This window comes from Hemitrygon akajei, chromosome 27 (assembly GCF_048418815.1).
Source record: "Hemitrygon akajei chromosome 27, sHemAka1.3, whole genome shotgun sequence".
Lineage (NCBI taxonomy): Eukaryota > Metazoa > Chordata > Chondrichthyes > Myliobatiformes > Dasyatidae > Hemitrygon > Hemitrygon akajei.
The window spans coordinates 2252638-2268333 of NC_133150.1; the positions used below are offsets into that span (position 1 = coordinate 2252638).

The following is a 15696-nucleotide window of genomic DNA, read 5'->3' on the forward strand; positions in this document are numbered from 1 at the left end:
AAATACTTAAGCAAGATATCAGGAGGGCTAGAAGAAGACATGAGGTAGCTTTGGCAGTCAAGGTGAAGAATAATCCAAAGTGTTTCTACAGGTATATTAAGAGTTAAAGGATAATAAGGGATTAAATTTGTCCTCTTGAAGATCAGAGTGGTTGGCTATGTATGGAACCAAAAGAAATGGGGGAGATTTAAAATTTTTTTTTGCATCTGTATTTACTAAGGAAACTGGCATGGATTCAGTGGAAATAAGGCAAACAAGTAGTGAGGTCATGGAACCTATACAGATTGAAGAGGAGGAGGTGCTTGCTATCTTGAGGCAAATCAGAGTAGATAAATCCCCAGGACCTGACAGGGTATTCCCTCGGACTTTGAAGGAGACTAGTGCTAAAATTGCGGGGGCCCTGGCAGATATATTTAAAATGGTGGTATTTACGATGAGGTGCCAAAGGATTGTTGTTGTTTGAAAAAGGCTGTAAAATTAATCCAGGAAATTATAGACCAGTAAGTTTGACGCCAGTAGTAGGTAAATTATTGGAAGGAGTATTAAGAGATAGGATCTACAAGAATTTAGATAGACAGGGACTTATTAGGGAGAGTCAACACGGCTTTGTGCGTGGTAGGTCATGTTTAACAAATCTATTAGAATTTTTCGAGGAGGTTACCAGGAAAGTGGATGAAGGGAAGGCAGTGGATGTTGTCTACATGGACTTCAGTAAGGCCTTTGACAAGGTCCCGCATGGGAGGTTAGTAAGGAAAATTCAGTCACTAGGTATACATGGTGAGGTAGTAAATTGGATTAGACATTGGCTCAATGGGAGAAGCCAGAGAGTGGTAGTGGAGGTGTGCCACAGGGATCGTTGCTGGGTCCATTAATATTTGTCATCTATATCAATGATCTGGATGATAATGTGGTAAATTGGATCAGCAAATTTGCTGATGATACAAAGATTGGAGGTGTAGTGGACAGTGAGGAAGGCTTTCAAAGCTTGCAGATGGATTTGGAACATACAAGGTAAATGGTAGGACACTGAGAAGTGCAGTAAAACAGAGGGATCTGGGAATACAGATACAAAATTCCCTAAAAGTGGCGTCACAGGTAGATAGGGTTGTAAAGAGAGCTTTTGGTACATTGGGCTTTATAAATCAAAGTATTGAGTATAAGAGTTGGAATGTTATGGTGAGGTTGTATAAGGCATTGGTGGGGCCGAATTTGGAGTATTGTGTGCAGTTTTGGTCACCAAATTACAGGAAGGATATTAATAAAATTGAAAGAGTGTAGAGAAGGTTTACAAGGATGTTGCCGGGACTTGAGAAACTGAGTTACAGAGAAAGGTTGAATAGGTTAGGACTTTATTCCCTGGAGTGTAGAAGAATGAGGGGAGATTTGATAGAGATATATAAAATTATGATGGGTATAGATAGAGTGAATGCAAGCAGGCTCTTTCCACTGAGGATAGGTGAGAAAAAAAACAGAGGTCATGGGTTAAGGGTGAAGGGGGAAAAGTTTAACAGGAACATTAGGGAGGGCTTCTTCACAGAGAGAGTGGTGGGAGTGTGGAATGAGCTGCCAGATGAAGTAGTAAATGTGGGCTCACTTTTAACATTTAAGAAAAACTTGGACTGGTATATGGATGAGAGATGTATGGAGGGATATGGTCCAGGTGCAGGTCAGTGGGACCAGGCAGAAAGATGGTTCGGCACAGCCAAGAAGGACAAAAAGGCCTGTTTCTGTGCTGTAATGTTCGATGTTCTATGGTTCTATGGATATGGCGAGAAGGCAGGTGTATGGGGTTGAATGGGATCTGGGATCAGCCATGATGGAATGGTGGAGCAAACTCAATTGGCTGAATGGCCTAATTCTGATCCTATATCTTATCCTTTCCATTCCTACCAATCAGCCTATGCTCTAACCATGCCAGTAACTTCCCTGTAATAGCTCTTAACTTGGTAAGCAGTCTCATATGTGGCACATTATCAAAGGCTTTCTGAAAATCTAAATATACAACATATAACCATATAACAATTACATCACAGAAGCAGGCCATTTCGGCCCTTCTAGTCCGTGCCAGACACTTACTCTCAACATCTGCTGCTTCTCGTGCTAGCCATTTCAGACCTGGGAAAAAGCCCCTGACTATCCACATGATCGATGCCTCTCATCATCTTGGACACCTCTATCGGGTCACCTCTCATCCTCTGTCGTTCCAAGGAGAAAATGTCGAATTCACTCAAACTATTCTCATAAGGCATGCTCCCCAATCCAGGCAACACCCTTGTAAAATCTCCTCTGCACCCTTTCTATAGTTTCCACATCCTTCCTGCAGTGAGGTGACCAGAACTGAGCACAGTACTCCAAGTGGGGTCTGACCAGGATCCTGTATAGCTGTAACATTACCTCTCGTCTCTTGAACTCAGTCCCACAATTGATGAAGGCCAGTGCACTGTATGCCTTCTTAACCATACAGTCAACCTGCGCAGCAGTCCTATGGACTCAACCCCAAGATCCCTCTGATCCTCCGTACTGCCAAGAGTCATACCACTAATACTATATTCTGCCATCATCTTTGACCTACCAAAATGAACCACCTCACACTTATCTGGGTTGAACTCCATCTGCCACTGCTCAGCCCAGATTTGCATCCTATTGATGTCCCACTGTAATGCCTGACAGCCCTCCACATTATCCACAACACCCCCAACCTTTGTGTCATCAGTAAATTTACTAACCTATCCCTCCACTTCCTCATCCAGGTCATTTATAAAAATCACGAACAGTAAGGGTCCCAGAACAGATCCCTGAGGCACCCCACTGGTCATCAACCTCCATGCAGAATATGACCCGTCTACAACCACTCTTTGTCTCTGTGGACAAGCCAGTTCTGAATCCACAAAGCAATGTCCCCTTGGATCCCATGCCTCCTTACTTTCTCAATAAGCCTTGCATGGGGTACATTATCAAATGCCTTGCTGAAATCCATATGCACTATATCTATGCTCACCTTCATCAATGTGTTTAGTCAGATCCTCAAAAAATTCAGTCAGGCTTGTAAGGCACGACCTGACTTTAACAAAGTCATACTGACTATTCCTAATCATATTAAGGTGGGTAAGTCCCCAGGGCCTGATGGAATATACCCCAGGTTATTGAGAGAGGTGAGAGAAGTGATTGTTCGGGCCTTGACCAATATCATCATGTCCTCTCTAGCCACAGGCAAAGCCCCAGAGGATGGCAAGTAGCCAATGTTATTCCATTGTCTAAGAAGGGAACTAGGGATAATCCCGGAACTGGTAGACCAATGAGTTTCACGTCAGTGGTAGGGAAATTACTATAGAGAATTCTTAGGGTCGGGATTTATGAGCATTTGGAAAACCATGGTCTAATTAAACCACGGCTTTGTGTGGGGAAGGTCGTGTCTTACAAACTTGGTGATGAGGGTGATTGATGAAGGTAGAGCTGTGGATGTTGTCTACATGGATTTTAGTAAGGTTTGAAAAGGTTCCTGATGGGAGGCTCATCCAGAGGATTAAGATGCATGGGACCCATGGTGAATTGGCTGTTTAGGATCAGAACAGGTTTGCCCATTGAAGACAGAATGTAGTGATCAAAGGGCTAGAGGTCTGTGATTAGTGGAGTCCCACAGGAATTTGTACTGGGATTAGTGGTGTCCTGCAGGAATCTCTGCTGGGATTAGTGGTGTCCTGCAGGAATCTGTGCTGGGATTAGTGGTGTCCTGCAGAAATCTCTGCTGGGATTAGTGGTGTCCTGCAGAAATCTCTGCTGGGATTAGTGGTGTCCTGCAGGAATCTCTGCTGGGATTAGTGGTGTCCTGCAGGAATCTCTGCTGGGATTAGTGGTGTCCTGCAGGAATTTGTACTGGGATTAGTGGTGTCCTGCAGGAATCTCTGCTGGGATTAGTGGTGTCCTGCAGAAATCTGTGCTGAGATTAGTGGAGTCCCACAGGAATTTGTACTGGGATTAGTGGTGTCCCACAGGAATTTGTACTGGGATTAGTGGAGTCCCACAGGAATTTGTACTGGGATTAGTGGTGTCCTGCAGAAATCTGTGCTGAGATTAGTGGTGTCCTGCAGGAATCTGTGCTGGGATTAGTGGTGTCTGCAGGAATCTGTGCTGAGATTAGTGGTGTCCTGCAGGAATCTGTGCTGGGATTAGTGGTGCCTGCAGAAATCTGTGCTGAGATTAGTGGTGTCCTGCAGAAATCTGTGCTGGGATTAGTGGTGTCCCACAAGAATTTGTACTGGGATTAGTGGTGTCCTGCAGAAATCTGTGCTGAGATTAGTGGTGTCCTGCAGGAATTTGTACTGGGATTAGTGGTGTCCTGCAGGAATCTCTGCTGGGATTAGTGGTGTCCTGCAGAAATCTGTGCTGAGATTAGTGGAGTCCCACAGGAATTTGTACTGGGATTAGTGGTGTCCCACAGGAATTTGTACTGGGATTAGTGGAGTCCCACAGGAATTTGTACTGGGATTAGTGGTGTCCTGCAGAAATCTGTGCTGAGATTAGTGGTGTCCTGCAGGAATCTGTGCTGGGATTAGTGGTGTCTGCAGGAATCTGTGCTGAGATTAGTGGTGTCCTGCAGGAATCTGTGCTGGGATTAGTGGTGCCTGCAGAAATCTGTGCTGAGATTAGTGGTGTCCTGCAGAAATCTGTGCTGGGATTAGTGGTGTCCTGCAGGAATCTCTGCTGGGATTAATGGTGTCCCACAAGAATCTGTGCAGGAATTTGTGGTGTCCTGCAGGAATCTCTGCTGGGATTAGTGGTGCCTGCAGGAATCTGTGCTGGGATTAGTGGTGTCCTGCAGGAATCTGTGCTGGGACCTCTGCTGCTAGTAATGTATATAATTGACCTGGATGGAAATGTAGATGGGTGGGTTAGTAAATTTGCTGATTGGTGCTGTTGTGGATAGTGTGAAAGACTGGCAAAGAATACAACGGGATATAGATCAGTTGTGGATATGGGCAGTAAATGGCAGATGGAGTTTGACCCAGCCAAATGTGAAGTGTTGAACCTTAGTAGGGCAAATGTAAAGAGGCAGTATACTGTTAAAGGCAAGACCCTTAACAGCATTGATCAGCAAAGGATTCATAGCTCCCTGAAAGTGGCTACACAAGTCGACACAAGGCATGCTTGTTAGGTCGTATCTGGAGTATTGCATATCTTGTCGCCCCATTATAGGAAGGATATTGAGGCTTTGGAGAGGGTGCAGAAATGTCTGGATGAAAGGGAATGTGGTATAATGAGGGTTGTTTTCTCTGAAACGGCAGAACCCGAGGGGAGAACTTGATAGAAGTTTATGAGATTATGAAAGACAGAGATGGAGTAGACTGGGAGTATCTGTGTCCCAGGATAGAAATGGCTAATACGTGGGTGTACATTGAAGGTGAGAGTGGTAATTTCAAAGGAGATGTAAGGGGCAAGTTTTTTTACACAGAGAGTGGTGGTTGCCTGACATGTGCTGCCTAGGGTATAGACACATGAACGTGAGGAAAGTGGAAGTATATGGACATTGTGTAGGCAGAAGAGATTAGTTTAGTTAGACATTTGGTTACTAATTTAATTGTGGGCCAAAGGGCCTGTTTCTGTGCTTTGTCCCATTCCTACTGGAATTACTTTTACATGGGTAAGAAAGATTAGCACAATATCGATTAAACCAATCTGTGAGAATGATGGGTCAGAGTGGTGAGACAGTGGGCCATCCTCCCCCCTTCCGTTCGCTGTTACTCACATGGATTGGGATGGACAGGTTCAACTTCTGTCCGACCTTCCGAATGTAAGTGTCCCTGAGATTGCGGGGTAAACGGATCTTGGGGCGAGCTGCAGAGGAACAGACGAGTTACAATGAGCAAAGGGCAGAATATCAAGGGAATAAAGAAAGATTTGTATCCGCCCAACTCAAGGTTTCTAAAACTAGGTGGCATAAGATTAGGCCCAAGGGATAAAGATTTCATAAGAAATCTGAGCAACAGCCTTCTCACCCAGGTATGGAACTCTCTGCATGAGCAAATGCTGGAGACAGACACCCTCACAATTTTTCATAAGTATTTAGATGAACACTTCAGTTGCTAAGGTATTGAAAGCCATTAGACATAGGAGCAGAATTAGGCTATTCGGCCCATCGAGTCTGCTCCACCATTCCATCATGGTTAATTTATTATCCCTCTCAACACCTTTCTCATGCCTTCTCCTCGTAACTTTAGGCACCCTGACTAATCAAGAACCTATCAACCCCCACTTTAAAAAAGGCCAATGACTTCCACAGATTCAAGTTCAAAATACAATTATCATTAAAGTATGTATACAGTATGCAACCTTGAAATTTGTCTTCTTGCAGACAGCCACAAAAGAAAGAAACACCATAGAACACATTTAAAGAAAACCCCCTCAGTACAAGATCATAAACCACAGCCACAAGCCGCCAAGGGAGAAAGCCCAGCCCAGGAACTGCTGGCAGCAGCCACAGTTATCGAGTCCGTCAGTTCAGTGCTGCGTCAATGGCTTCAGATCACAACCGCAGATCCAAGTGCCACGATCAAATAGTAAAGCATGTTCAGAATTAAGGACATTAAACATCAAACTGGAGCTGAAAGTGAGTTGACAGCTACGAGCCACAAGCCATGAGCCACGAAACACGAGCCATGAGCTGCTCAAGCAAACAAACTTTGCAACATGAAACCCGATGTTCCTGCACTTTCTGAGGCATTTTACAGATACTCAGGTAGTTTCAGAGTCACAGAGGTAGACAGCATGGACACAGGCCCTTCAGCCCAACACCAAATTGCCTACCCGAGCCAATCCCATTTGCTCCATATCCCTCTGAACCTTTCCTGTTTATGTACTTGTCCAGAAGTTGTCCAAAACGTTATAATGACACCCCCTTCCTCTACCATCTCCTCTGGAAGCTTTTTTCAAATTCCCACCTACCTCTGAGTTAAAAACTGCCCCTCCAGTTCAAGTTAAAATTCAGTTTATTGTCACTCAACCATACATAGGTGTACTTCAACAAGACAACAGAATGCACGTGTACCAACGAGACAACCGTACGCACATGTACACCCAATGAGACAACGGAACGCACGTGTACCCCGAGACAACCGTACGCATGTGTACCCCCAATGAGACAACCAAGGAGACAACATTTTCCCATCCAAACCATTCTTGTCCTAATGCCATGGCACCTCCTGCCTGAAGGTAAGGGGTCAAAGAGATTGTTGGACGGATGGGAGGGTTCATTGACAGTATTAAGAACCCTGCGTACTTAGCACTCCCGATAAATATCTCGGATGGGTGGGAGAGAGATCCCATTGATCCTCTCAGCAGTCCCCACGATCCTTTGTAGGGTCTTGCAGTCAGATGCCTTGCAATTCCTGTACCAGACTGTGATTGTAGCTGGTCTGGACACTCTCGATGGTGCTCCTGTAAAAACTGATTAAAATGGGAGTGGGTAGCCTCACTCACCTCAATCTCCTCAGGAAATGGAGATGCTGCTGTGTTTTCTTGACAAAAGAGGTGGTGCGGGTGACTGGGTGAGATTGTCCATTATGTGCTCTCCCAGAAACCTGGTGCTCCTAACTCTCTCCATGAAGGAGCCATGCATGTGTAGTGGGTGTGGTCTGCCTGCACCTTCCTAAAGTCCACAATTAGCTCTTGGGTCTTGTGCATGATGAGACTCAAGTTGTTGTGCTTGCACCATTCTACGGCCTCTCTGTACACTGTCTCATCACTACTGTTGATGAGGCCAACCATTGTGTCATCAGCGAACTTGATGACTGAGTTTGGACTGGATTTAGCAATGCAGTCATGTATCAGCAGCGTGAACTGCAGTGAGCTGAGCACACAGCCTCAGGTCACCTTTAAATTTCTCCCTACTCACCGTAAACTCATCCTTCTAGCCTTAGATTTCTCTACCCTGGGAAATCCACTGAACCCCACATCCACTTGACCATAAATTAATCATTGAGCACAATTTGACCACTTGACCCATTGAGTCTGATCATGGCTGATCTATTTCTACCTCAACTCCATTGTCTTGCCTTTTCCCCATAACCTCTCATATCCTGACTCATCAAGAATTTATCAACCTCCACTTTAAGCACACTTAATGACCTGGTCTCCACAGTCGCCTGTGCAACAAATTCCATAGATTCATCATCCTCTGACTAAAGAGATTTTTCCTCATCTCTGTTCTAAATGGACGACCCTCTATTCTGAGGTTGTGCCCTCAAGTCCTAGACTCCCCCACTATAAGAAACATCCTCTTTATCTAGGCCTTTCAATATTTGATAGCTTTCAATGAGATTCCCTTCATTCTTCTAAACTCATGCAAGTATGGGCCCAGAGCCATCAAATGCTCTTCATAAGATAAGCCTTTCAATCGCAGAATCATTTTTGTAAATCTCCTTTGAGCCGTCTCCAATGTCAGCACATCAGTTCTTAGATATGGGGCCTACAATTTCTCACAATACTCCAAGTGAGGCGTCAGCAATGCCTTATAAAAACTCAGCATTACATCCTTGCCTTTATATTCTTGTCTTCTTGAAATGAATACCAACATTGCAGAAGCCTTCCTCACCACCAACACAGCCTGCATGAGGACTCCCCAGTCCCTTTGCACCTCAGGTTTTTGAATTTTCTCCCCGTTCCTCCCTGCTTCCTTGCTCCTCCACCTATATTGGTTTCATCTGCAAATTTGGCCTCAAAGCCATCAATTCCATCACCAAATTACTGACATATAACATAAAATGAAGAGTCCCAATACTGACCCCAGTAGAACACCACTAGTCATGGTAGCCAATGAGAAAAGGCTCCCTTTATTCCCACTCTTTGCCTCCTTCCAATCAGCCACTGCTCAATCCATGCTAGTATCTTTCTTGTAACACTGTGGGCTTTTACCTTGCTGATCAGCCTCATGTGTGGCACTTTGTCAAAGGCCTTTTGAAAATCCAAGTGCACAATATCCACCGATTCTCCTTTGTCTATCCTACTTGTTAATTCCTCAAAGAATTCCAACGAATTTGTCAGACAAGATTTTCCCTTAAGGAAACCATGTTGACTTTATCATGTGCCTGCAAGTACCCTGAGACCTCATCCTTAATAATTAACTCAAACCTCTTCAGAACCCCTGAGGTCAAGCTAACTGGTCTATAATTTCCTTTCTTCTGTCTTCTTCCATTCTTGAAGAGTAGAGTGACATTTGCAATTTTGCCAGCCCTCCAGAACCATTCCAGGATCTAGTGATTGTTGAAAGATCATTACTAATGCCTTCACAGTCTCTTCAACTACCTGTTTTAGAACTCTGGGGTGTAGTCCATCTGGTCCAGGTGACTTATCAACCTTCAGACCTTTCAGCTTTCCAAGCACCCTCTCCTTATCAATAGCACCTGCACTCACTTCTGCCCCCTGACACTCTTAAACTTCCACCATACTGCTAGCGTCTTCAACAGTGAAAACTGATGCAAAATACTTATTCAGTTTGCCCACTTGTCCCTCATATCCTTGTCCCTCATAACTACCTTTCCACCATCGTTTTCCTATGGTCCAATATCTAATCTCACCTTTCTTTTACTATTTATATATCTGGAAAAAATTTTGGTATTCTCTTTGATATTGTGGCTATCTTTTCACGCCTCATGACTTTAGTTGCCTTCTGTTGTTTTAAAAGCTTTCTAATCCTCTAACATCCCACTAATTTTTGCTCTTTTATATACCCCTCTTTTGCTTTTATGTTGTCTTTGACTACTCTTATCAGCCACAATTGCATCATCCTACCTTTAGAATACTTCTTCTTTGGGATGTATCTATCCTGTGCTTTCAGAATTGCTCCCAGAAACTTCAGCCACTGCTGCTGTGCCATCATCCCTGCTAGTGTCCCCTTCCAATCAACTTTGATCAGCTGTTCTTTCTTAATATCTGCATGCTCAAGCTTTTCAGTCCACTGCGAGTCAGCACTACAATCACCAAGATCCTTTCCATAGTGAATACTGAAGTAAAATATTCATTAAGTACCTCTGCTATTTTGTCCGGTTCCATACACTCTTTCCCACTGTCACACTTGATAGGTCCTATTCTCTCACGTTTTACTGCTGTTTGGGTGTTGCATTTGTGCATGAAATGGGCTGCTGGCAACAGTGGTGGAGGTGAATACGACAGGGTCTTTTAAGAGACTTTTGAGAACATGGAGCTTAGAAAAATAGAGGGCTATGGGTAAGCCTAGTAATTTCTAAGGTAGGGACATGTTCGGCACAACTTTGTGGGCCGAAGGGTCTGTATTGTGCTGTACGTTTTCTATATTTCTATGTTCTCAATGCCTCTGTAATTCCTTCATTCCACTGTAATATTGAGACCAGACTTTAGCTTCTCCCTCTCAGATTGCAGGGTGAATTCCAGCATCTACAGATTTTCTCTTTGTGATGAAATACAAGATGATTGGTGAAACTGGGGGGTGGGGGTGGGGGGAGGTGGGGTGGGAGAGGGCTGAAGTAAAGAGCTGGGAGGTTGATTAGTAAAAAAGATACAGGAAGCCACACTGGAAACAATCGATGACCCCAACAAACTCACAGGTGAAGTGTTGCCTTACCTGGAAGGACCTTGTGGCCTCCTGCATAACGATGAGACCCGATGATATATTGGGAGAACCACTTTGCCAAGCACCTATGCTCCATCCACCAGAAAAAGTGGGATCTCCCAGTGGCCATCCATTTTAATTCCACTTCCCATTCCCATTCCTATATGTCAGTCCATGGTCTCCTCTGCTGCCACAATGAGGCCACACTCAAGACTTGAGGAGCAACACCTTGTATTCCGTCTGGGTAACCTCTAACCTGATGGCATGAGCATCGATTTCTCAAACTTCTGGTAATGCCCCCCAGCCCACCTCTCCTTCACCATTCCCCATTCCCATTTCCTTCTCCTTGCCTGCACATCACCTCCCTCTGGAGCTCTTTCCCCTTCCTTTTCTTCCATGGCCTTCTGACCTCTCCTATCAGATTTCCCTTTCTCCAGCCCTTAATCTTTTTCATCAATCAACTCCCCAGCTCTTTACTTCACCCCTCCACCACCCCCGGTTTCACCTGTCACCTTGTATTTTTTCTTCTTCCCCCCAATCTTATAACTCTGACCTCATCTTTTTTCTCCAGTCCTTATGATGGATCTTGGCTTGAAATGTCAACTGTTTATTCTTTTCCATAGCTGCCTGGACTGCTGAATTCCTCCAGCATTTTGTATATTAGGATCACTGTCTCGTAAAGGTTCCTTTACCTTAAGTTTCCCAATAAAATAAGACAATACAGCAGCAGAATTAGGCCATTTGGCCCATAGAATCTCCTCCACCATTTTATCATGGCTGATCCATTTTCCCTCTCAGCCCCAGTTTCCTGCTTTCTCCCCATATGTCTTAATGCCCTGAACAATCAAGAATCTCTATCTTAAATTCTTGGCCTTCACAGCTGCCTGTGGCAATGAATTTCACAGATTCACCACACTCTGGCTAAAGAAATTCTTCCTCATCTCTGTTCTAAAAGGACGCATCTCTATTCTGAGACTGTGTCCTCTGGTCTGAGACTCCCACCATAGGAAACATCTTCTCCACATCCACTCTATCAAGGTCTTTCAACATTCGAAATAACTCTGATCTTTTTACCCTTGCAGCTGTTTAACTCTACCCATAACAATTCTACATCTTCTGATTCAATGTCACCTCTTCCTACGGATTTGATTTAATATCTTATCAACAGAGCCATGTCAACCACTCTTCCTACCTGCCTGTCCTATCGATACAATGTGTACTGTTGGATTTTAAGCTCAAACTATAATCTTCTTTCAGCCACAACTCAGTGATGCTCACAACATTATACCTGCCAATCTCTAAATGTGCTACAAGATCATTCCATTTTATATGTGGATTCGCCCAATTACACTACAATTCATCCCATTGAGTGTAATTTTGTCCTTTCATCTGCCTGTCCTTCCTGACAGTCTCACTACACACTGCCTCTGCTTGTATACCAAATGCCCCATCCTCAGCCCTATCACTCTGGTTCCCATCCCCTGTCAAATCAGTTAAACCAAGCCCAAATGGCCCACAAGGATATTGCCCCCCCCCCTTCAGTTCAGGTGTAACCGTTTACTTTTGTATAGGTTATACCTTCCCAGAAGATATCCCAATGATCCAAAAATCTGAAACCCTGCCATCTGCACGAGTTCCTCAGACACACATTCGCCTGTTAATTTATCATAATTATTTTCCTCATTGGCAGCAATCCGGAAATTATTTCAGCTTTCTAACTTGCTCCCTAAATTCGCTCTTCAGACTTCCTCTCTTGTCCCACCTATGACACTGGGGCCAATATGTACCAAGATTTCTGGCTCTCACCGTCCTGTGTACCCAATCTGAGGCATCCCTGACCCTGACACCTTGGAGTCAACATATCATCCGGCTGTCTCCATCACACCCACAGAATCTCATGCCTACTGTTCTAACTATGGAATCCCCTTCCACTACCACATTAGTGAGGACAGATTTGGAGTATTGTGTGCTCCAAAGAGAAAATTTACAAAGATATTGCAACAATACATAGAAGTACCGACTAGAGATGGGGCAGTGTTGGATCTCCTGTTAGGGAATGCGATAGGTCAGCTGACAGATGTATGTGTTGGGGAGCACTTCGGGTCCAGTGATCACAATAGCATTAGCTTCAATATAATTATGGAGAAGGACAGGACTGGACCTAGAGTTGAGATTTTTGATTGGAGAAAGGCTAACTTTGAGGAGATGCGCAGGGATTTAGAGAGAGTGGATTGGGTCAAGTTGTTTTATGGGAAGGATGTAATAGAGAAATGGAGGTCATTTAAGGGTGAAATTATGAGGATACAGAATCTTTATGTTCCTGTTCGGTTGAAAGGAAAGGTTAAAGGTTTGAAAGCACCATGGTTTTCAAGGGATATTAGAAACTTGGTTCAAAAAAAGAGAGATGTCTACAATAGATGTAGGCAGCATGGAGTAAAGGAATTGCTCGAGGAATATAAAGAATGTAAAGGGAAACTTAAGAAAGAGATTAGAAAAGCTAAAAGAAGTTACGAGTTTGGTTTGGCAAATAAGGTGGAAGTAAATCTGAAAGGCTTCTACAGTTATATTAAAAGCAAGAGGATAGTGAGGGATAAAATTGGTCCCTTAGAGAATCAGGGTGGTCAGCTATGTGTGGAGCCGAGGGAGATGGGAGAGATTTTGAACGATTTCTTCTCTTCGGTATTCACTAAGGAGGAGGATATTGAATGGTGTAAGGTGTGGGAAACAAGTAAGGAAGTTATGGAACCTATGACAATTAAAGAGGTGGAAGTACTGGCGCTTTTAAGAAATTTAAAAGTGGATAAATCTCCGGGTCCTGACAGGATATTCCCCAGGACCTTGAGGGAAGTTTGTGTAGAGATAGCAGGAGCTCTGACGGAGATCTTTCAGATGTCATTAGAAACGGGGATTGTGCCGGAGGATTGGCGTATTGCTCATGTGGTTCCATTGTTTAAAAAGGGTTCTAGAAGTAAGCCTGGCAATTATAGACCTGTCAGTTTGACATCAGTGGTGGGTAAATTAATGGAAAGTATTCTTAGAGATAGTATTTATAATTATCTGGATAGACAGGATCTGATTAGGAGTAGCCAGCATGGATTTGTGCGTGGAAGGTCATGTTTGACAAACCTTATTGAATTTTTTGAAGTAGTTACGAGGAATGTTGACGAGGGTAAGGCAGTGGATGTAATCTATATGGACTTCAGCAAGGCCTTTGACAAAGTTCCACATGGAAGGTTAGTTAAGAAGGTTCAGTCGTTAGGTATTAATGCTGGAGTAATAAAATGGATTCAACAGTGGCTAGATGGGAGATGCCAGAGAGTAGTGGTGGATAATTGTTTATCGGGATGGAGGCTGGTGACTAGCGGGGTGCCTCAGGGATCTGTTTTGGGCCCAATGTTGTTTGTAATATACATAAATGATCTGGGATGATGGGGTGGTAAATTGGATTAGTAAGTATGCTGATGATACTAAGGTAGGAGGTGTTGTGGATAATGAGGTGGGTTTTCAAAGCTTGCAGGGAGATTTATGCCGGTTAGAAGAATGGGCTGAACGTTGGCAGATGGAGTTTAATGCTGAGAAGTGTGAGGTTCTACATTTTGGCAGGAATAATCCAAATAGAACGTACAGGGTAAATGGTAGGGCATTGAGGAATGCAGTGGAACAGAGAGATCTAGGAATAACAGTGCATAGTTCCCTGAAGGTGGAGTCTCATGTAGATAGGGTGGTGAAGAAGGCTTTTGGAACGCTGGCCTTTATAAATCAGAGCATTGAGTACAGAAGTTGGGATGTAATGTTAAAATTGTACAAGGCATTGGTAAGGCCAAATTTGGAATATTGTGTACAGTTCTGGTCACCAAATTATAGGAAAGATATCAATAAATTAGAGAGAGTGCAGAGACGATTTACTAGGATGTTACCTGGGTTTCAGCACTTAAGTTACAGAGAAAGGTTGAACAAGTTAGGTCTCTATTCATTGGAGCGTAGAAGGTTGAGGGGGGATTTGATCGAGGTATTTAAAATGTTGAGAGGGATAGATAGAGTTGACGTGAATAGGCTGTTTCCATTGAGAGTAGTGGAGATTCAAACGAGAGGACATGATTTGAGAGTTAGGGGGCAAAAGTTTAAGGGAAACACGAGGGGGTATTTCTTTACTCAGAGAGTGATAGCTGTGTGGAATGAGCTTCCTGTAGAAGTAGTAGAGACCAGTTCAGTTGTATCATTTAAGGTAAAATTGGATAGGTATATGGACAGGAAAGGAGTGGAGGGTTATGGGCTGAGTGCAGGTAGGTGAGACTAGGTGAGATTAAGAGTTCGGCACGGACTAGGAGGGCCGGAATGGCCTGTTTCCATGCTGTGATTGTTATATGGTTATATTGCCGGGACTTGTGGACCTAAGTTATAGGGAACGTTTGAATAGGTCAGGACTTTATTCCCTGGAGCGTAGGAGAATGAAAAGAGATTTGATAGAGGTATTTAAAATGATGAGGATTATAGATAGAGTAAATGTAAACAGGCCTCTTCCACTGAGGTTGTGTCATGGGTTAAAGGTGAAAGGTGAAATGCTTAAGGGGAACTGAAGGGGGTTCTTCTTCACTCAGAGGGTGGTGGGTGTGTGGAAGGAGCTGCTGGTGGAAGTCTTGGATCCGGGTTTGATTATAATATTTCAGGGAAGTTTTTATAAGTGTGTTTTGTAGTGGGACGGAGGGCAGAGTAGAGGGGCCTGTTTCTGTGTGCTAATGCTCAGTGACTCTCTGACTAAGTATTGGATCTCAGCAGCTATATTCCTTCAGAGGAATATTGCTAGGAAAGAACACTTTTGTTCCGTCCACCGCAAAAGGTGAGATTTGCCAGTGGTCACACATTTCAATTTGACTTCCCATTCTCATTCCAGCATGGCCTCCTCTTATGCCACGATGAGGTCACTCTCAGGTTGAAGGAGCAACACCTCATATTCCATCTGGGTAGTCTCCAATCTGATGGCATGAACATTGATTTCACTAACTTCTGGTTATTTCTGCCCCCTTCTTTCTTTTTCCATTGTCCATTCTTGTTACCCCTTCTCTTCTCCTGACCAGCCCATCACCTCCCCCTTTCTCCTCACCTGCCCCACACCCCTC

At 44.0% G+C, this 15696-nt stretch overlaps 1 protein-coding gene across 1 annotated transcript in view; it reads right to left on the reverse strand.

Moving 5' to 3' along the window:
- The window catches only part of LOC140717086 (myosin-binding protein H-like), a 71373-nt gene that overhangs the window by 38668 nt on the left and 17009 nt on the right, over positions 1-15696 (reverse strand). The window contains exon 4 of the mRNA XM_073030272.1: positions 5744-5832. Within this exon, the coding sequence (XP_072886373.1) occupies positions 5744-5832 (89 nt within the window). The remainder of the gene's footprint in view (positions 1-5743; positions 5833-15696) is intronic.